Genomic DNA, 23,190 nt, shown 5'->3' with positions numbered 1-23,190 from the left:
TTATGGAGGTAACTTGTAACGGCTTCTTTAATTAAACTTCTTCACTCAAATTGATGATTGTTATTGATGTTAGTTCATTTAAAATTGGTTGAGGCGGGTATCACCTTTCCACTTATTCAATTACAAATATTAGGGCAGTTTATTTTCACTGGTTTCCTGTTCTTGATTAATTGATTGGTAGGTTTTTGAATGTTTCGAATTTAGTAGTTTTTTTTTTGGTTTCACGCAAATCTTAGACTAAACTAATATTGTCGATTAATGCTGATGGGCTTTTTAACTATCCACCGACGGAAACATTACTTGTATGAGACAACTAATTCTTAAAGTTTTTTTTGTTAACAAAAAATGCTATTATATATTTGTTAATGTGCATAATTGCAGTACGTGCCTATTAGGTAATTGAAACGCATAGAATTGGTTAGTTCTAAGTGTGCACTAATCTTAGCCGTAGTATCGAAGTGCTCGGCTCGTTGTGAAAGTCATTACCGGTAGTACTTTGTTAGCTTAATGAATTGACTGATGGCAAGAGGAGGTATGAACAGTGGTAGGGTTAAGTGGGACCTGCTGATTAATCACCCTGTCAGTACAGTTCCCAATTGCCACTCGTCACGAATTCCCCTTGTGCTAGCATAATTTTTGTACTTGAGCCATAGTAAAGTTCCCCATAGCCGAATACGACAGCGAATATTTTACCCAACGTTTGAATTTCAAAAATACGCCTTTACGCTTTCAATTTCATAAATGGAATGGACATTCGATTTTTTTCCGACGGCCGATTAATTTTATTGCTACGAGTATATCAAAAATAAAAACGTACAATACGTCGCTTTTTGTTTTTATTGTAAATTGTAGCATTATTTGAATATTGCGGTTAATTTAGGACTTAACAATATCACCCTTCCAGCTTTTATTTGACCAAATGCAGAGATGAGTAGGTAAGTAATTATTCCCGGACCGTCTCGAGATTGTAATCCGGCGGGATTAGGAAGGGCGGTGTGAATGGTAATAGGAGTTCCTGAGGTGCTGCGGTGTGATTTACTGCTAAGATTCAATAGTGAATATTTTAAGCTCTGATTTATTTGTTAGTTGTTTCTTTAAGTTGTTCACATCTTTAACAATCCAATACAAAATGTAAACGCGATTTATTTTGGTCTTAAAAGAACAACGAACATACATTATTCTGAAATTTGACATAAACACGACTACATTCTTAGGTAGCGTTCTAAATTTGTAAATTGCATTAGTAACTTCAGCTGTGGAGTATAAGTTTAGTTCGCGTCATCATATTTGCAAGTAATGCTTCGAAAACTAATGTACTTAACGATATTTAGAGCTGGAATAGTTTAGAGGTGGATAATAGTGAAACTGGGTTAGGTTAAGCTCTGCCTAGTTCCACGGCTCTCAGTTTGAGGAGGGTCGACCTCGTACAACTTATATGAACCTTTGAATGAACCATGCATTTTCATGCATTATTATAGTTTTAATCGCAATGTATGAAGGTACAGCAAAATTGCTTTTATAAATAGTTGCCTGGTATTTTTGTAACGGTTGCGTTTGTTTTTATTGTGTGTTGAGTTTTTATCTGAAAGGTACTTGTAATTTTTTGTAGTAACAGGTAGACCGAAATGTGCTTATTTGAATAACAAACAAAACGTGTAGGTATATTGGGTTTCGATACTATTATTGTGAATTAATTATATTTGATACAATTTTATGTAGTTTACGTAGATACGTAATGTACTTGTAAGAAGTTCTAGGATACAATTTGTTCACAACATTATATTTGTATGTTTAAATATTTGACCACTTTTCAACGCTCACCACATTCATGCAATGGCGTAACTTATGAAGTTTTATTACAGACCACTATAAAAGTTTATCTATTTAATTAAAATTGACTGCAATCAGAAAGTCAATTACAATACAGATACGTTTATTTTCAAAGTGTGAGTTTAACGATAGATTAGCTCGAAGGTATCGTGTTAAGAGCCCTTAAGTTGGCTCATAGAAGTAAATGATTCGCCTTTAGCACGCCATTGTTAGTCACCTTAGTACATCATAAATTTAGCATAATTCCTCATAATGTTTGTTTGAATTGTTACGCTTGTCAAAACAGTGAAATAGAATAATCATAGCTTCGTAATCGGACAAATGAGGTGACAGCTTAATTTATATTTAGGTAATTAAGCGGGATTATGAACACTAATTAGAGGAAACGTGTTTGCAACGATTTGTTGAAACTATAAAATAATTTGGTCTAATTTCAAATACATGTAGGTAATTATTAGATAAACAACAAACTTTATTTTAAACATATGTATCGTGAGTTATGAAATCGATTTGCTTTTATAAAGCACGTAGATTGTTTCCGTGTATAATTTGATCGTTTTACAACAATTATAATTTATTTATATTCAGTAAATTCACCTAACATCAGTTCATTCCGTAAATTCAGTATTTAATTATCCAACAATCCGATACATACCGATTATAAATTATGTATTTTATGTAAAATTATTTTCTGTATGTTAAATGCATTTGCAGGTAATAAAAAAACTCTGCCTTATTAAGGTAACTATTATTGGATACGTTTTTTTCAATTTTAATTAAATTTCGATTGTTAATTAAATTCCCTGTTAATAAATATAAATTTCATTTCAATTACTATCTTTCCGATTTGAACATCAGACATTAACTGATTAAGTAGGACCATTGTTCTGCCTAAGTCTTGTACACTAAATCCTACAGCATCGCTTCGACGTCGTACTAATACATAGGTACATACATTCAGAGGCCTTGAGTGTCGATGCAGTAAGCTATATTTAATGGTAACATCTTGAATTAACAGATCGCTACTGAGCTATTAATGAGTAATAATTGTCAGTTAGTTCAGACTAAGTTACGTCTGAGCCCTTAAGGCTTCATTTTCTTATGTTTGTAGTGAATAAAGCATCATATTCTATCATTTTTAAGGTGTTATTTAGTTTGTTGTGACAAAAATTATAGAAAATGTAACAGGTTGGGAAATTGGCCAAAAAACACGGAATACTTTTTTGAATAGAAAAATCGAACAGGATGGCCTATTTGTACAAAAATGTCATTTTGTTCTCACTGATTTCTAAACTACACAAAGGTAATAAATATTTTATGTTTAACAATGTAGACAGTACTGTAAATACATATGTATTGAATAATTTTCCTTTATATTCTATCTATATCTAAATAAAACATAATAAAGATCAAAAATTGATGAAGTCCGTACCTTTAGTCTTTCCCTGTGGTCCTCCTCTAGATATAATATCTCCTCCATCCTCCCTGCGCCACACAATCTTGGGCGGAGGGTATCCTCTGGCCTTGCAGACCAGTTTCGCTGAACCACCTTCTGGGACCATCATGTCTCCAGACGTCTCTTCATATATAATGTCAGGAGGAATAACTACCTCCAGGAATGCAGTCTGAAATAGAAGTTAGTCGATGATATTTAAGACGATGATGTCTATGAGCTCATAAAACATAAGTCCTACCACCACGTCTGGTAATGGTACAGCGGCTGTGGAAAAGTCACAGCTCACTACAAAGTATAGAATGGCATCTCGTTTTAGTCGTTTTAAGTAGTTGTAGGCCTCCAGGAATTATGACCATTGTTGGAAAGAATCAGTACCATACACAGGGTGTACGTTCCCTGCGACAGGCGTACAGTCCCAATCAGTTTAAGAACTTCGAAAGTGAATCTGTAACGCGCGTCTAATAAATATTGGTGTCTTACTAAGAAATGCAGAAGTAAATACAAATTTTATTTAAACACTTAATAATATAGTCCAATTCGCTTTCGGATTGATTATTAAGATTACAATTTAATTATACTGAAAATCTGGTATACAAATATCCCAAAACGACAACTGTTGGAAAATATTAAATACACCTAATTTATGCAATTAATCAAAAACCCGTAATTGATTACCAGCAGGCAATTATGCATAATTATAACATTATAAAATATCAATCGTATCTGCTCAATTTAATAATTGAAGGTATTGTAAAATTGCGTGCGAAGTTATTTTTGTGTACATACACATACATGCACAATAGACGTAAAACCCGCGTAACAGCAAATAAATCTTGTTAAACTAACAGTAGAACACTATAATGGTTAGAAATTAGTAGTACTTTACCTGCATTTTCATTGGGTCAGTGTTAACTTGGCACATATATTGTCCTCTGTCCTCTCGCTTGACGCCTCTAATGTTAAGCGTCCAGGTATTGTAGTCATTGTGTGTGACGCTCAGCCGCGCGTTGTTCGTGATCACGTGCTCGTGTATAGCGAGGATCGCCTTCGTGTCCGCTTTGATCCACGCTACCTATCCCGCGAACATCCCAGGTCAGCGAAAATCAACGCCCAAAGTGTGCATGTAGAAAATAACAATGTAAATACATTGATATATAAAGCGCTGCATTCCTGTATCAATTATCCTTTACATGACATTTTGTTTATAAACGATGAAGACTTTAAACGAACAAGTCTAATTACAAGCGAGTGCTTCCCAAGAGGCAGTCACGACAACGATTCTCGAGCCGGCAACACTATCTTGTTGCGAGCACCGCGCAAAATGCTCTCGGAATTTTTAATTACATTTTCGTCTGGTCGCCGCTATGAGGCGGGCTGCGGGCGCACTGAAAACGCCCTCGTTTCATCCGCTTTACCAAAAGCGTCGACATCGCAATAGAAGCTAATTTCCTGCATAGCGCGTAACAAAAAAATACGAACAGAAATACCGCATTTATACTTGTCTACAACGCCTCGTCCACGGTATTATAACTTTATTATTGAAAATTTCATTCGGTATGATATTTCTTTCATAATTGCCTCTCTATGTTTGGATAAGAGCACGTGACCTATAAAAGGACTTATGAACATAATTTGCTTTTAAAATTCCTTGTATTCTTTCATTGTTTCTCACTCATTAATGTATGATATTAAAACTTATTGTATTTTTAAATTATTACAACACGTAAGTGGATAGAGAAAGTGCAAGAAGGAGTGCACTAATAGAGGTGCAGCTTAAAGAGGGATCTACAATCGTATAGTGCTTGTGCAACTCTAATTAGTCACTAATTAGGTGCCTAGAAAACTACAGTTGGAACAAATATAACTAAAACCTTTTAGTGCTTAAACACGACATTGCTTTGTTACAACAGCCTTACAATTCTTGCATTCCCCCTCTTTGGTTATGCTTTATCTGCATTATTCAAATGAGCGGAGAAAGGATTGCAGAGCTGTTGAGCGATGTAATTTCAGATTCAAAAGACTGAAATTGCAACGCTTACATAAACAAATGGTTAAATAATAAAACAATTTTATATTTACCAAATTTTGAACTCATCCATACCAGCGGTGCATATCGAAGTTGTGTTTAAGATTTGGATTATTTGTGTATTATGTATTGAGACTGTCATTGTGTTTTATGGATGTTTTACAATTTAGCCAATTTGATGTCGGGAATCATTCAATCTGGTAAATAATGAAGTGTATGCAAACTAAAATGTAAAAATGGATGCGCGATTTGTTTTAAAAATTTCAAAGAAAATTAGTTTTTTGTTGTATATGAATGACTATCTTTCCTATTCTGAGCTTTGCCTATATTGTATACGGTCGAATACAAAACAAATGACTCTGTAGTAAATTTAATTATTTCTACCAAGTTAATTGACGTTTATTCCTTAGACAACTATCGTGTTGATGCCATTCCGTTCCGACTCACGTGGGAATCGTTGAGAAATACATGCGAAAATGTTATTAGTCTTGTGTAATTACTTACGCGGAATCGATATAGAAAAGCAAATGTAAATGTATCGGTACGAGAGAATCGATAGTCTCGTGTAGAATCGAGTGACCTGAGGTAACGGCCCCAGAGAGACTATTATCGAATCTTGTTTCCAGTAAGAGAAAGATTCACGAAAGAGCATTTGTGTACGGTTTTATTGCTCAATCTTTTGTTATTGTAGCAATCGTGTTATTGTTGCTATTGCCAAATATAGAGGCGGTGAGAAATGAAATAACATCTAATATTAAGACGCGCAAACTTTAGAACATTTAAACCCTTGGACATCTTCGGTTTTTGGTCAATCAATCTTGTGAGTAAGTGAATTCAGAGCTTTTTAATATTCATGAAACTGTCAGAAAGACGATCGACTTAATTCAGGGCAAGATATATCGCATGCGACACAGTACCGTATATCATAATGATAGTGTACAAGATTAACTCCCAGGACATTTTGAGAGCACCGCCTCTCGAAATGATTGAACGGGGACCGAGGGGGTTTGTCCCGGCTTTATTTTAATTTCCTAAAGTGACTGTTTTGCAACGTAAATTCCTTGGACAAAGTGATCCCATCATAGTGGGGTGCGGTTTTTGTTCCGACAATGATTGACAAACGTGAAACGGACTGACGTGCAACGATTAAAACAATTTTCAACTAAAACGTCGTAGGGATAAGGTGCATTTTGTATAAAGCATGCTTCAAGACGTGTGTTTAAAATAAACGAATTGTGCATCGTGTTTAAAACCCAAGAATAGTTTCGTTCGTTTTGCATAAATCAATGCGTTTATCACCTTCTTGGATCTTAGTTTCTATGTGCAAGTGTGTGTGTCTAACGCAGTTGTGCTCAAACAAACTACGGCTATGTGGACAAACTTATAGTATATTTGTGCAAATAGTAAGTACCGGTGTAACTCTATTCTAGGATAGAGATAGGTTCTATAAAGTGGTGCTGTGAGTCTCGAAGAGTGCTGAAGAATGTGCATTGAAGGTAGTGTGCTAAGAAATGTGGAAGTGGTGCAAACACTATTTGTTGAGATCTATATTTTATATGAGAAGTTTTAAACGCTTCAATAAACGTTATTTATTTTTATTTTGAAAAGTAATAAATTTTGACTAGTTCTAAATTCAATAAAGAAGAGAGAGAAGAGAAAAGAGAGAGAGAGAAAGTTTTATTAAAGAAACTATTTATATAAAAAATATTGCAAGTTACAGATTACAAAAGACATGCGTTGAAAACTAATCAAAACTAAAAAAATCTTAAGTTCTGGTTATTAAAATTAGGATAGAATAAAAAAAAGTGGCATCAACAGGTAATCAACGCAATATCGCGTTCATTCTATGCCAAAGAGTCAAAAATATAAATTATAGATCTCATAGTACAAGTGCTGTTTCTGTGCTCCTCTATTTAGCTGTAATGAGTCGGTTTGATACACACCCTGGCAGTGGCGGTGTCGCCACTCACCCTGTAACCACCCAGGTTATTGACCACGCAGGTAAACATGGCGTCCCGGCCCTGTGCGATCGTCACGTTCTCCAATGGATATAGGAAGTCCGGTTCCAGACCTAGTGCTGAAATTAAAAGAAACGGTTAATCAATTTATATTGATAAACGAACTCGGAAACAAATGATTGTTCGTTAGACGGCTGTTAAGGTAAATGACGTGGGTTTAAGAGCTGCTAAGATGTTTGTACGTGGTTAGGACTTTCGTCTCCAAGTTGAAGAATAAGATCTTCAACTTCTTTGCGTTTGTATGGCAGCAGTCGTTGGAGATTACATTCATCAATTACCTGCAGCTAGCTTCGGAGTAACAATGCATCTAGATGAAACATTTCTTCCTTGCGATTTCTAGTAGTCATACAAATCATAGATTTATCTGATAAACATCTAAGATTAAAAAAGGAGATATAACATACGGTAAATTAAAAAAAATGTTGAGAGTTTCATATATCATTTTATTATCCCGAAGGTTAACATAAACAGGTATATTGTATAACGTTAAAACAACATTATTTTAATTAAATTGTCAAAGCAGAAATGCAGTCAAAAAGCAAAGGCGTCGAAGAAACTTCTCGTAGAAAACAAAGAGCGCTTTATTTGAAGAATACTTTCTGCTATTAACGTTGATTGAAGGAGGAATTTTATGCGCAGTTAGCATTTTTGTTCATATAAAATCACAGCACATTATTATGTTAAAAAACATATGAAATTTATTAAGAAAAGAGGTTTAAGTGCATCAAGTTCACTACGAGGCTTTTCAAAAGTAAAACGTTACATAGGGGTTTCTTAGGTTTACGCTAATGTTAGACATTGAAATGAAACTACTTTTACGGATTTATCGCGGTCTAATTTTAGATTTTAGTTCCGACGTTACGATACCTTTGCAGGTATCATGGTCACGGGCAGACAGAAGATGTTCCTCATTGTACCTTCATATTTTAACTAATTATTTACGGTCCGACCTAGCGGTAGGTCGGACGCCATCGCCAACGCCATCTCAGTCTGCCCGTGATCATGATACCTGCAAAGGTGTCGAAACGTCGGGAATTAAAATCTAAAAGTAATCCGCGATAAAATCCGTAAAAGGTTCATTTCAAAGTAAAACGTTTAGTAGAGATATATTAAGGTCTAGAAAGTATAGTAGGTACTTTTAAAATGTCATTAAATAAAATAAAACCGTTCACATAACGTTCAGAATCATATGAAGCCGTTTGTGAATTCTCATAAGTTCCAAAGCAAATAGGAATGCCGTTTTTCTAGGAAAGAAAGTTATAAGCTTTCGCAGCCGAGCCGTTTCTCCAGAGATTAAGCTAACCTCAGATTTACAGCGTTTATTTTCCAACGAGTTCTGTTAGAACATTATTTCCTAAATTCTCACTTTGTGGGCCGAAATACAGCAGTGATTTATGAACTTTACAATGTGAAAAGTCCTTGTAGGTATTTATATATATTTTAATTAATCAAAAAACAAACGAAAAGAAACGTCATAACCAAAACATATTATTATGTCTAGTGTCTGGTATGTTTTGAAATTATGTGATTAAAGTACATGGGTTTTCATTAATTGTATCCGAAAGTCATCAATACAAATTTTACAAGTTTACCAATACATGTATGACATCAAAGATAAATAAAATTGTGTGCTGAAAAAGCAATAAATATAAGAGAAAAACATTGTGATCTATCATAAATTTTGTACGCACTTTAACATATTGCCAGCTCTAATATGTAATGGATAGTGCGAAAAAGTCACTTTATCTGAATGTATTGCTGAAAAATAATAAAAGTGGAACACTCTTGGCCTGTTTGTCAAGTGGTTAGTGGCCGACTGCCGTACTGGTGGTTCGATTCCCGCCCTGGACAATTTTGTGTGATGAGCAAGATCATTTGTTGTTTCTGAATATATGTGTATCAGTTGTCTAGTAGTCATAATTCTAGATCATTAACTATTTAAATTATATTTAGTACCTACATTTATTAATATTTTACTCAGATTAACAGACAGTCTGAAATCCTCAATGAAATTTCAAACCTTAGTGGTTTTCAGTGGAGTTCTAATAAGTATCAGGGCTATTTCGTATCCTAGCTGTATTAACGGCTAATTGGATTTAATTGTTTTTGAGTGTTTTGTAAAGCTGATTGTGTACCTGGCTTTATGTTTTTGACTATACTTGATATAGACATTGTTTTGGCGAGATACGGATTAATATCACAATAATAGAAGCACCCTAAATGCATTTCATTGCTTGGAAAATGCCTCTTCTAGTAAGGGAACGATTTGAGAATCGAATATTTTTCACATTGGTTTTTGCCAGCGAAGCGCTTTTTGCTGCTAAACTCGTTTTAAAATATTATCGGATGTTCTTTTATGAGAACCCCAATATTTTTTTCTTAATTTTCAGTTTTCTTAAAAGACGCGATATTTAGCACAGAACCGGTGTCTGCTTACCCGTTTAGTCAACGCAGATACGAGAGTAAAATTGATGTCTCACGAATACGACTCCAGTTTTAATAGTAGGTATATACAGCACACTTTACCTAATGTTCTACCGCCTAAGACTAATGTTTTAACATGACCTGTTTTAATGAGTCAACGTCGTCTGAACAATTAGTCAGCTCTAGAAGTTTGTTTACGGGATTACATGAGAGTTATTGATGTGACTATACTATATATATGATAGATTGATTTTGTAATCGCGTATTTCGCTATATTTTAGTAGGTTTGTATTATTTTACAAGCATTTTTTTAATTTTAAAGAAGACGGTAGGTGATAAGCTAAATTGTGGATTGTTGTGTCCAATAAAGGCTTTATAAATTGTGACGAAAATTGAAATTATTTGACCGATTAATTTTATTGTAAAATACTAAATTGTTATTGGTAAAAAATTGTCTTTCGATTATACCTATCTTGTAATAAAAAGCCACAACAGTCCTTTAGACCTTTCTAAATATTTAATTTTAAACCAGTTAGTGTTTTGAGGTAAAATATATTTAGATTAAAATTGTTTTTAAATTTTTAATCTCTTGGCGAGAGTACAAGAAAGGTCGGGAAAGGTAACCAGATCATACTTTGTTTAGCGCTTAATTCTGTCATAATTTATTTGGAAAGGTATTAAATTAAGTTGATATTAAATGCTCATAAATATTGATTAATAAAGTAGCCATAATGGCGATATAAAGTTTCACTTCAATTAGGAATGTCGAAAATAAATTATGATAAAAAAAACACCAAACTTATCTTAAAAATAATTCGTAATCTCATTATTTTGCTTCGTCTCACTATAGGATTTTAAGGTCAATGTATGCAGATGGTCTATGTCACAAATATCCATACTAAAATACAGTGCAGCAGGTATAGCAGGATTGCTAGACACGGTAAGGTTACAGAGAAAAACTCGAACTGTCACATTCGTAAAAATATTGTTTGTTCTTCCCTATTTAGTACCCAAACATCTACGTACCATCTAACCTTTACATTGCACTTGATCAATCTTAAGAGAAGAGTAGCACTCAATTCACAGAATTTAAAGTTCTGAAAATACGCGTTATTTCTCGCCAAATGCTTAGAATGATATACGTAAGTTCCGCATAAAAATGTCTCCCTTAGCACCGTAGGTATTGTCCCGGCGAATGGATAGCTGGAGGCGTCAATATTCTACGTGACCAGTTACTTGTGTCGTCCACGGAAACATGTGTCGGAAGTGAGGACTATCTGTTTGCTCATAGAATGGCGATCGTACTGTTGAATTATTCGCGTGTACATACGCGACAGGAACCGGATTACATCGTGCATTCGATCCGTTCATGTTTTCGGTTTAAGTTACTGGTTAATCGTGATTTACCTTGCGGTTTTGTTGTATTATAAACTTTAGTTGTGTGAAAAATTTGAAATCATTTTTTTTTCAATTATACATTGTGTCATTAGTTCAGTACTCACCACTTCGTCTTGAAATAATATTGTAGGCCTTCAGAACATTTAAAATTATTAGTAACGGGATAGTAAATATTTAAAATATTGTGTTATTGTAAGAGCATTGAATGACATATCATTACGACAGCCCTCCTTCTTCCCCTTCACGCAATGACAATATATGATTGATATGTTTTCTGTTCGTACTATCCATGACAGAAGCACACATGTGTAATACCCGTTAAAATACTGTTACCAATTTTCTATCTATTACAGGCCATCACAAATTTTACCTAATAATAAATATTAGGTAGGTAATATTTTTTTATTGTGAGTTTTAAATAGCGACGAATATGAACTGATTTGGTAATATTCACCTACCAATATTACAAAATAATCAAATAAAGTTAACATTGGAATACTCTTTGTTCACTTCCTATTTTGACCTGTTGGGAGTTAAGCTTTATATGTTTTCTTTTCATTAACGTTTTGTCACAACACCTCGCTGGGTTCAATAAATTTCAATACAATAGCGAAGTTAAATTCATTTTGGCCCTTATTTGTTCACGTCCATGTGTGGCAAACGGAATGGGTCAATTGAAGCACCAGAGCAAATGTCGCCAGACTAAATGACGTCGATATACACAAGCCTTTCCCGTTCTATATTGGGAACACACAAAATGTCGGCTGGCATCGGAACCTTGTTAACACTCCACATTAAAATTTTCAAATATTCATTGGCAATTAAAATATAATTAACTGCGAAAAGCGAGTTGCTCTGAATGTACCATTGTAGGTGGTAATCGTGCAATAAAATATGATAAAATACGGTCTGAGGGAAAATAATTTTATCCTTCAGAGGATCAGATTGAAAACTGCAATTAATATTATTATTTCACTGACTATTATTTATCAGGAAGTTAGTAAGGATATGTTCGAAATGCGGATAAAGTTCTTGGCATATCTCAATGGAAATGATTCCCCGATTCCGTAGTGAATATCAAATGTCCGAATCGCAGCGGCGACGTTCGGAAAGTAAATAGAGTTGGATTTGTATAGGTCGGGAGATCGCACTGCCAATAAACGGCCAATGTTATTCGCCGATACTAGCCGAAATCATAAGTGTTGGACCAACCAACAGAAATGTGTAAATTTCATGGTAATCCCAATTCTGAGTTTAATACGATGAGGTTGGAATCGAAATTTACTGAAAGGGCAAAATTAGATAAAGAACGCAAAAATACTTTTACTTGTCTGCGGGAAATATTAGAACGAGTATAGTTATTCAAAGTTTAGTTCTATTTTGTTAAAATAAGTAATCTTCTAATGTATTTTACTACCCAAAACATCCGAGAATGTGAGCCTGTAAACAATTTACTAACACGGTTTCGCTCTTTCGTTGAGATTCGACGCCGCCACACGTAACTCTTGGCCAAAAGTACTGTGGCTAATTGGACGATATTCTCTTAGTAGAATTGATTTACAACGGCTCAAAGTTCGGACATACAGGCTATGTTAATGTAGCAAGTATCTAACTGAGTGGTTGAAACAAGGATTTAATTAACGTTAAGTACTTGATTTTAGATGAAACATTTTTTTTTAATTCTTCACAACGCTAAGCGTCTGACGTCGTTTAGACACACCCTTGAAAAAATCTTTAGTAAAAATAAAACAATTGATTGTGGCAACCTCAGACAGGACTCAAAAATGCAAAACTGGCTAAATAGAAAAGTCCTAGACCAGCTCAATTGAAGAGATGATATTTTGAATTTATTCATCGTATTCAATTACTAATGTGGATAGGTAATAGTACTTTGAAGCGCATTTATGTACTAAATAATAAAAATTCTCAACTACACTGTTTTGCTCACGACGTTTTCTTTCGCGCAACAAAAACAAATCTTTAAAAACGAACGGTAACTTCTAGACCAATTAAGCGATTTACCGCGCAATGAAGTCGAATATTAATCACTTGCGATAGCCAACACGTTCCTAGCTACTGGATCTGATATACGGCATTACTAGGGTTAGACAGGCGCTTCATTTGCAATTTGGTTCAGTGATTTTGTTGAAACTCTATGCCGAGGTTGGCCTGAATTATGCCTATTGTTGTTCCAGTGGCGAAGGATGCGATACTGTGACTCGTTGAGGGTTATTCGACATCCTTTTATAGAAATTGCTTTTAGAATAACGGTATATTTGTTATTTTAGGGTTATTATAATTACTTTTTTGCCAAATGTTCACGAATATAATTTTATCATTATTACTAATTATTGTAATGTACACGGAAAAATATTTTTTTCTTCTTGTTTATAAATTAAAGCCAGAGCTACGTTTCATACTTTTTTAGGAGCAATTTTTTAAAGACAATAAAATTTGAAAAAATAACAAAATTGGAATACCGCGTCAGTTAATTTTTTCTGTGTCTAATCTGCTTTTAAAACAAGTCCCTCATTCATTCAGCCAGTGTTAATAAAAAAAAAAGAATTTTTAAAGCCATCATGAACAATAGGTCATATTATTTGCCTATCAATAACTTTTTAAATACACATAATACTTTCGAAATTGCACAGGAATCGGTATAAATGATTAAGTAACTTATGTTGGATGTATTCGCGTAAGGAGGCCGCAGACAAATCGACTTATGATATCGCTGAGTGGATCAGTGGGTAAATCGTCTATTGTCGTTGAGGGTGAATCCGATTCCCGCCACTTACGTATAGTCGGATCTCAATCAGAGGTTATCTAACAACTTGATTAGTACCGTCGGCAGAATATATATTACTGTTCGATTTTCGTGTTTATCTGTCATAATTTTTCTTTTGTTTTATTGTTCGATGAATATCGTATTGTTTTTAATAAATGTATTGATATTACCAAGCATTGATATTACCTACTCATGTAGATAATAAAATTGTTGTCATACAAAGAATATTCTTACTGACATTAAAGAAAAATAACAACATCATTTCTAATAAAAGTTTGCCCCGTCGGACAGAGAGCACAGAACAATATATCTAAACAGACGTGGCATCAGATCTTGTGTAGTCGTATCTCGATTTGCAAAACAAATATTTTCCTAGACGTTTTTGAAGTCGTTACGAACAAGTTAGACGGGCCGGTCCACGACCCGAGTGCAATTCGCGCCACTAGACTCGCACTCCGGATTTGTTTGCTCCAACTAGTTAAATGTTGGCCCAAACTTTATTTCGGACGTCGAAGTCTCCGAGATGTTGTACCCTTGTTATTGTTGTTCAAGTATATTTAGAGAGGTTCAGACGTAGCACGAAACAAACATTTGTCTAGTTTATTCATTATTCATACATAACTACAGTGCTTCCAAATCTGGAACGATTCCTATTGTGTCTTAATACTAATTTAATTTAGCCTTGCTCTTTAAAGTGGAAGAAACCGTGTCTTTGAAATTGTAAGTTTATCTACTGTATTATTTTTGTTTGCTCGTTTTTAATAATTTAAAACATTTAAAGAAAGGAAATTTAATATGTCTTCTACAAATTACTTTGGATTCAATAACAATATTGAAAAGTTGAGAACTTTACGCCTTTACATTTGATTATAAATTATAATGTGTTATGTTTTACACAAAGAAATTTCTTGAACAAACTTTGTCGACGTTATTGCTGTGAAAAAGGCCTTGAAAGTTAGAACGTCGAATACACATAAATAACATTAGAACTACATGTAATAAAGTGAACAAACATCGCCAAAGAAAATTGTTAAGTAGAGAAAAATAAATAAAAGATCGACAGTAAGCAATAACGGAGAAACAATGTAGAAGGAAACCAAGAATTCTGGTTTGGGGTTTCAGAGAGTTCATTCGGTGTAAGGAAATTCTTTAACAACATTGTTTCTAAATTAAAACAATCTCATAATTGCACATTCTCCAACTTCTTTGATGCAGTAGGTATGGCTTGAGGGGGAAGGCAGCGTTAGGGGGATGGTCCGGGGTAAGTTTTGAGGCGAAGTTAAGCCGATTAAGTGTCATTTCCGCTGCGGAACTAGCACTGTTCATTAAATATTTCGAGTGACTTAATTGCTGAGGTCGGTCGTCTACCAAGTTTTGATGTGAACAGATTTCTCCTATTCTTTGTGCTTCGGATAAACTTATTTATAAATTTTATGTTTTGTTGTTTATTTGTGTTTACTTTTTGTTGATGATATTTTATTAGGAGCCCGTGGCTACGAAACAACTTCTCAAGTTATTTGAACACAGGTTAAGCTACGCTGGATACGGTTGGTCCATTTATGGTTGACCACTTATGTCTTTACTAGTTTTTACGTATTTCAGATAGCACGTTGAATTGCGGATCTTGGCTGCTATTTGCTTTGTCAGTCGTTACTGGTATTCAGAAGCTACAAAGTGTGACAATCAGTCTTACTAAGAAGTATCGTGTTGTCCATATAACTAGGTTGATGAGGTTAGACAGGCAGTCGCTACTTGTAGAACACTGGTTGCTTACCGATTCCAACGCAGTTGGAATAATTCTAGGCTGACAATAATGTAACTTTGTTATTTATTACTTACAACACAATGTCTTACAGATTGTCTAATGTATCGTGCTTCATAAAAAAACAGTCAAAATTCCTCAACATACCGTGCACCAATTACAAACCGCGTTTAAAACCAAGAAGTATAAAAAGGCAAATGTATTTGTACGTCAGGTAACCTCTCTCGATAAATATTACCCTCTTTGTGTAAACACAGGGATACGACGGGGCTACTGCGGGCACAAAGTCCATTACAGTCAATTCGTCTAGACACAGGCACGTGTTGAAACTATTCTCACGGGTAAACGAATTACCTGCTCTATATAAATAAAAGAAACTGCTTGGGGAGGATAAACCGTATAACAATTATAGTGGGAAGAAATAAAAACTGTAATGTAAATGTCTGCGGCTATACGTTTTTTACATTAGTTTTCATTTATTATTTACGGTGTAGTGCTTTTGAGGTTTCGTTGACCGCTTTTAGTATTAAACGGAGATCAAATGTTTTTCTGTACGATGTCATAGACAATGTTTTTATCGCTTAAATAGAAGTAAATAATGTTTTACATGTTTTCATATTTAGTGTATTTAAATACTTACCAAAGAATATTTTTTGACTTAATTCTCGAATAAAGAGGTGAAATTTACCTTGGCTCTCATTTTCACATATCAGTGTGAAAAACACAATCTTTGTTCATATGTTTAGAAAATAAAACTTTGCTAGTTTGAAACTAGATGGCGTTGTTTGATAGTTGTGAACTTATAGTATTATTACAAACATTTCTGATAACCCGGATAAAACAATAAGTGATACATAAAAAGCTACGAACGATTTGACGATCGAACAAAATATGTATAAGAGAAATTGAGTGTATAGAGGGGAGGTATAAACAAATGTGATACGATCATTTGGGGTGAGACGAGGTGAACCGAGACAAAACTTATATATAAACAGGCCGCCGGCAAAGATACTGCCCGTGAAAACGCATTATAGACCTTTCTATCCTTTCGGGTCGAATTTCGAAAATCTTTACTTAGGGAGTGCTAACAGGAAATAATAATATATTTTCCTCCAATACGCTTACATTGTAGGGTATGTTATTTAATGTTTATAAATATTGTTTGGTAATAGAATACAGTATTGATTTCAGTTTTGTTTTAATGAAGTCGAAATATTAGTAGGGGACTTAATAAAGAAATTCCAATTGATGTAATTGTTTTGATTGCCTACTTCTTGTTCATCATCATCATAATCATCAATAAACCATTGTGAATGCTTAGTCAAACTTTTTTAAGTCAAGTTGTCGTGATATAACAAGCCACCTTTCACCGAAAGACATAATGCATATTAATTAAGTTTTTTAATGACGAAATCGGTCGTCACCATAAACTTCGTTTTATCCAAAATTTCAAGAATGAAATTTTCAGATTTCGTCAAACGGGACTGGTGAAAAAAATCTCTTCACGGATCCACTAACAATAAAGAGAATCGCTTAAGATAATAAATCTCCCCTCTTATTAGTAAATTGACCTATAAAGAAAATGATGTGTTCGGGTTATACGTGATGTGAGTTAGCTACATATTTATCGATAACAAACCAATTTGCCCACTATTATTACGTTAGCTTAGAGGGTTGCCAAACTTTTGTGGAATTTCTAAATGAAGTATTAGGGCGGGTGTATCGTAAAATACTTTCTTCTTAGCCATATTTTGTGGCGAAGTAAAGCATTATTGGTGTATTGGAATGCAAGAAGGTTTATACAAAAAATCTCGAGACGTTGTTTATTAAAGTTTCTGATATTGAATTTAGTTTCATTCTTGGGTAGTCTAAACATTGCTCGGTTTACACATTTTCTTAAGTTCTTTTATACACACACGCAAAGATAGTTTTATGATCTGTACTTACTATAAAATTTTAAGTGAATTATTTTTAAGAGACTTTTTACGGTATTCTTATTTGTGATAAAAAATCTTTTGTTTTATTAAAGTTGAAACCGAAGTAAGATTAAGCCTCTTGTTATTTAATTGGAAAAGCTATGACGTAATTTACAGGTATAACACAAAAAATATCGTTTGTTTATGTATTTTTATTAGTACGGCTTTCAAAACCAATAACAGCAACATAGCTACAAATTTAAAATTTGTAAAAAGAATATATTCAAAAATTAAAAAAAAATGATAAACAACAAAACAAGATGAAATAAAATTAAGGAACATAAATTCTCTCTTTATACATTAATAAACATCGTCATTCTTAAAAAAAAAACAAACAAAAGCTGTTGTGTGTTCGAAATTACTGATCAATTTAATTGTTGCGCCATGTTTTCAATTGCGCAAATTTAATAAAACATAATATACAAATTGCAGCGATCGTTTTACACTGCATTAATTGACGTCAATCAATTTTAGTTTATAAGCGCTTTAGATACTAGCTGACTAGATTGATGATGATCAGATTAATATGAAGTCACTTATAATGCTAGCCTATAATATTCAGTTACTGGGCGCCGGTTTATTCCCCTAGGTTTGATGACCACACTAGGTTTTATGGCTGGGTGGTGATTGTAGATTCCAATATTTGGATATTGAATTCACTAATAAAGTTGCCTTTTATCATTAATTAAACCCCGACACAAAAAGAGGTTTAATAAAGTTTGACGTGTCTGTCTGTGGCATCATAGCTACAAAAAAGATGTTGTTTAATAAAAATCGGTCGAGCCATATATAAATTGTGCGGTGAGATATTTTTACTCACTGGTTAAATTTAATTTTATCTTGTTTCTTTAAAAGAATGAGAAAGTAAATATAAATGTAAAGAAGCCATATACTACTCTGCTTTGTCGAACTTGCGACAAAAATAGCGAAAAGTGCGACCTTTACGAGATGAAAGGTCGGTATATGACAAAATATTTGTGTAATCCACAAATTATTGTTTCAAGTAAGACTGTTCTTTAACAATATATTTCTGAAACCTCCCACGATACATGGAATATATTCACAAGCGTGGGAGTAGTTTATACAATAATTTAAAAGTTACATTCGTCGACAGCCTTGTATTCTCAACGATCAGGTTAAAAACAAGATACGTTAAAAATAAAACATGAAATTTCGGTTTAAATGGTTCTGTAAAAGAGGCCTCAAAAACTCACATTCCCTTCCACATAAAATGAAGTATAGCAACGGCAATCTAAAATAGATCTCCGAAACCAATAGTAACATGCCATCACGATATAAGTGCTAAAACATATTACGTCACGAATACGGACACATCGCGGCGATCGGTGGCTCACTTTTTCAATATCCCGGACCTAATGGCCGTCAGATGGAAAGTTGGGCAAAGTGATGCTATCAAAAAGCGATAGGCCGCGGTTTCGCCGGTTATCGGAGCACTTTGCGCTCCCCATGACGTGGGTCAACTCAACATGCTGTACACGGGTTTACACAATTCAAATCGAATTTTGTATCCATAGCTGCTTTAATGGAGGCTATGGGGCCTATTTTTATGCGAAAATTGCATTGTACTTCCACGTTGTAATTTTTATCTTCGGTTTGGTGTTTCCGTGAAAAGCTGAGGCATCCAAAATAAATTTTATTTCTCTCTATTTTTTAATACATTTTTTTCGATAAGTTTACGAGAAACACGGATTACGACAATATTTGTCATATTTGTAACATCTGATTGCCTTTCCTAGGCATTTATGAAAATAATATAACTGCAAAATACAGAAACAGAACGAATAACTCATACGGAGATATATGACCTAATAAAGACTGTACTCTTCCAAGGAGTAATATTTAAACGGTTTAAATTCTCTTCCTTTACTGGTCGTAAGATAAATCTTACTAAGTTAATAGTTACGGGTAACGTATCCAAAATTTAAACTAAAATCGCAGAAAAATAGTGAAAAAATTATTCATGAAATAAACATGAGTCACATTATTTCTTTTCGCAATGAAGGAAATACTAAACGTTTTACAAATGAACATTCCGCGTTTTAAAGCAGGTACATTTCACGCGTTATTTTAGTATGCGCAATAGGCGCCAGCCAAAACGTCACAGCGCCGGGATTGTTTGAAAAATATTCTCATAATCTCATTGTTTCTCAGATTAACGTTGTTACACTTCTGTTTATTAACAAAGCTCTTTTAATTTCAGTTAATTGTATTTGCTACGGTACATGATTCTGAAGGGTTTGTTTTGATGTCAGGTACAATTAGAAGCGTAAGATTGTTTTAGCGTTTGAACCTTTTGCATGGTTGCATTTCTTAATCGACTTTTGAAAACATCTTGTTTTATTCGATTTATAAATGTATTACTTTGAGAAATGAAGACAGTTTTATATGCAGACCATCATCCTCTTATTTTAAAGTACTCGTTAACGACACTTAAGCAAGATAAAATAAATTCCAACCATGAACCGTGCTACGATAATTCCTTTTCAATTTATCATCGGCAACCAGCTTAACGCCTTTAAAATGTAGCAACACTGTCAGCTAATACAATTTCCACGTTTCTTTTGCATAACAGAAAAGCAGCATTTTAGACGTCCGTCGGCATTGTTATTCAGTCGACGAAGTCGCAGAGGCGCACGCTCCGCAGCTTATCGTCGGCCCCAGCCGTTGTAAATTAAATAAATATACACCTAATGAGCGGAAATACAATGCATGACTAAGCTGAATAATTGCTTCATCTTACTAGTCGAGAGTTTTCCTCGTCACACTGAACTCGCACGAATTTTCCACTCCCTACTAGAAACATTATGCAAAAACGTTGAAAATTTATTCAACGCGATTTCGTGAATCTTTCTTTTAAGTTCGCATATAAAGTATACGGAAGCAATGTTATTATTTATTGCTTTCCGTTAGCTTGAGTTCAGTAATTTTTATTCAAAATAAAGAGCAAGGATGAAAAATGTTGGGCACATAGTCACCCGCCGCGAAGGAAGGAAGTTATGATTGAGGGTGACTTCATGCGATGTGATTACTTGTAAGCTCTTAGACGGATTACAAAGAGTTTTTTATACTTATCTTATTACACGGCTGCTTTCTTTAAGGGGTGCCATAATTGTAAGTGATATGTTGAGTAAGTGAGGTATTTATTTGTGTACGAGTGAGTGTTGTTTTTATGTAAAAATATTAGTTATGTTAATTATTTCGATCGTGGCACAAACATTTTTTGTAGGTAAATATAATGCAATATTTTTGTAATTGGGTTTTAGACTACTTCGATAACTTCTAAGATTAATAAAAATCCATTTGATTGAAGCTACAAAGACATTCAAAATAAACTAAGCTTCAAATGTTCCGATCACACTCTAAAAAACCCACAAAACCTAAGTCCACATAAATAACATTACCGTCGACCATTCAACAAAAACAACTCTTTGAACTACAGCTTCACATCTCTGCAAACTAGAAATAAAGTAAAAATCTATTCACTGTTAAAATCGATATCGCTATCAAAATGCACCGAGTTACCGTTCAAAGGCTCGTCCGCCCGACCGCCTCAAAGGATGTACGTACGAAACAAGCCGTACGTTCCCACTCAGATCAATGTACAAGGGTGCCTACCGAGCTCCCCTTTCCTCCAACATCATGAGCACTTGGCGCAAAACATCCTTTCTTATCCCTCCATGTGGACGTTTATCGAGTATTTTTCTCAAAGCCTCCATGGTTTGTTTTGTTCTCAATCTATGCTGACGTCATCCCAGTGATGTACTCGTATGAATACGGCTTACGCTTTTATTGTATGCTATTACATGTTTTTTTTTTATGTTGAGAGGCACTTAGTGCAAATTTTGGTTTTATGGAATATAGGTTTTCTTAGGATTTCCGTTTCCCAGACACCTTATTGAGTTTATAATTTCTTATTATCAAGAAAGCAAGATTTAAAAATAATATATTTCAATATTTAAAACTCTTTACCATTGTTTCAAGGCAGGAAATGAATGTTTCATAATGATACTACTTTAAACACAATCGGCATTCTCATTACTGTAATCCAATGCGCCCATCACAATAATAAAATAAATTATACATTTAATATTTCTTTATAATTAATATTTAATCAGCATATTTGTTTTATATTAAACGAGTCTTCTTTAACAAAGGATTATTAATGGAATCATATTACTTTTTACGATAATTGACAAATGGGAAATATGATACACAATTTCACTATAAATATTGGACGAGAATAGCGTATTTATAAAGTCGTTGAAGCTTAAAAGCGGCCTAATAAAATAAACGGTTAAGAAAAGATGATATTTGATCACATTAATCGAACATTCAAAGTATTTGTCTTTTGGCTCTGACCCCGTCCTACTTGGGAAGGGAGAGCGTTCGAGAATTTCAATTTAGGAGAAGAATGTGCCGACATAACGTGTGGCCCGAGATATTTTGATAGGACATGTTCTCCGTGAATAAATTTCTTTCCACATATTAAAAGTTTTTAAGCGGTTTTATTTATTACCAATTTGTGGCCGGCGAAAGATTACTTGGGCAGAGAAAATTGATTTTCTATAATAAATGTGGCGAACTTTTAAATGTTGTGGCTTCTGAAAATCAAATTATCTAACCATGGAGTTATTAATAAACTTTTTAGAAGTTATTTTGTCTCGCTTGGTCCACCAATAGTTAATTTAGTTTAAATTGTATTTGACCTGCAATTATTAATCCTTTTATCACACATTTCAAATATCATTATTTGAAGATTTGTGTCATTAAAGCTTAAGTTTTCATAAGCACACATAACTACTAATTATCTTATTTAGGCACGCGTCATAAATCCCACAGGTACTCTCAAATTTACTAGACGTAGAATTCTCACTATAATACTCAAACAGCAAAACGCCTACTATTAAAATTCAAGTACATAAAGTTCTTCATTTAAAGCATTATATAAGTAGAATCAAGAAAAGCTATAGATATCCCGTTGGAATTTTCAATTTGATCATGGAATGCGACCACTTGTAAAGAAGAATAGCTGATATCTGCATGTAGTCAGTGCGAAGTGTGCGAACGCACGGTGCACGCTGCCACCAAGTGGGTTAGTATCCGATTTATTGTATCAATTTTGTATAAAGCCAGTAGGTGAAATAAGCGCGAAGATATATGTGCTAGCTCAAGCTTTTCACCTCCGCAATACTGTTCTAGGTAATAGAAAAGATTTTTCAAGTTGAAAGATATCTACTGATTTCAGAAGATTTATCAAATGATATGTTTCTCAGCAAGGAAACAGTTTCATTTTGTGTTTTGTTTATTTTTAAAGTAAGTATGCGTTTTGGTTTCATACAATGCAACCTCAATTAGAGCTATCTTAATATTACAGCAAACGAAAATTTAATTTTCCATAATTTCGTGATTAATTACTTCTACATTGTTATTTTTAAGAGGCTGCCAATTTTAATTTCAATTTCAATTTTATTTGAACTAAAAGAAAAATCGTTTC

General features: G+C 33.9%; 1 protein-coding gene across 2 annotated transcripts in view; it reads right to left on the bottom strand.

The window, feature by feature from the left end:
* LOC113496511 (lachesin-like) overlaps positions 1-23,190 on the bottom strand; it is a 72,522-nt gene that overhangs the window by 23,047 nt on the left and 26,285 nt on the right. The window contains exons 3-5 of one of the 2 annotated variants that reach the window (XM_026875749.1): positions 7,256-7,389; positions 4,173-4,358; positions 3,263-3,455 (exon numbers count right to left, since the gene is read on the bottom strand). In XM_026875749.1, the coding sequence (XP_026731550.1) occupies positions 3,263-3,455; positions 4,173-4,358; positions 7,256-7,389 (513 nt within the window). The remainder of the gene's footprint in view (positions 1-3,262; positions 3,456-4,172; positions 4,359-7,255; positions 7,390-23,190) is intronic. The other variant, XM_026875750.1, reaches the window with a different exon arrangement.

This window comes from Trichoplusia ni, chromosome 8, assembly GCF_003590095.1.
Source record: "Trichoplusia ni isolate ovarian cell line Hi5 chromosome 8, tn1, whole genome shotgun sequence".
NCBI classification, from domain to species: Eukaryota; Metazoa; Arthropoda; class Insecta; order Lepidoptera; family Noctuidae; genus Trichoplusia; species Trichoplusia ni.
The sequence above is the reverse complement of the archived record's forward strand: the minus strand, read 5'-3'. Positions and strand labels throughout refer to the sequence as shown.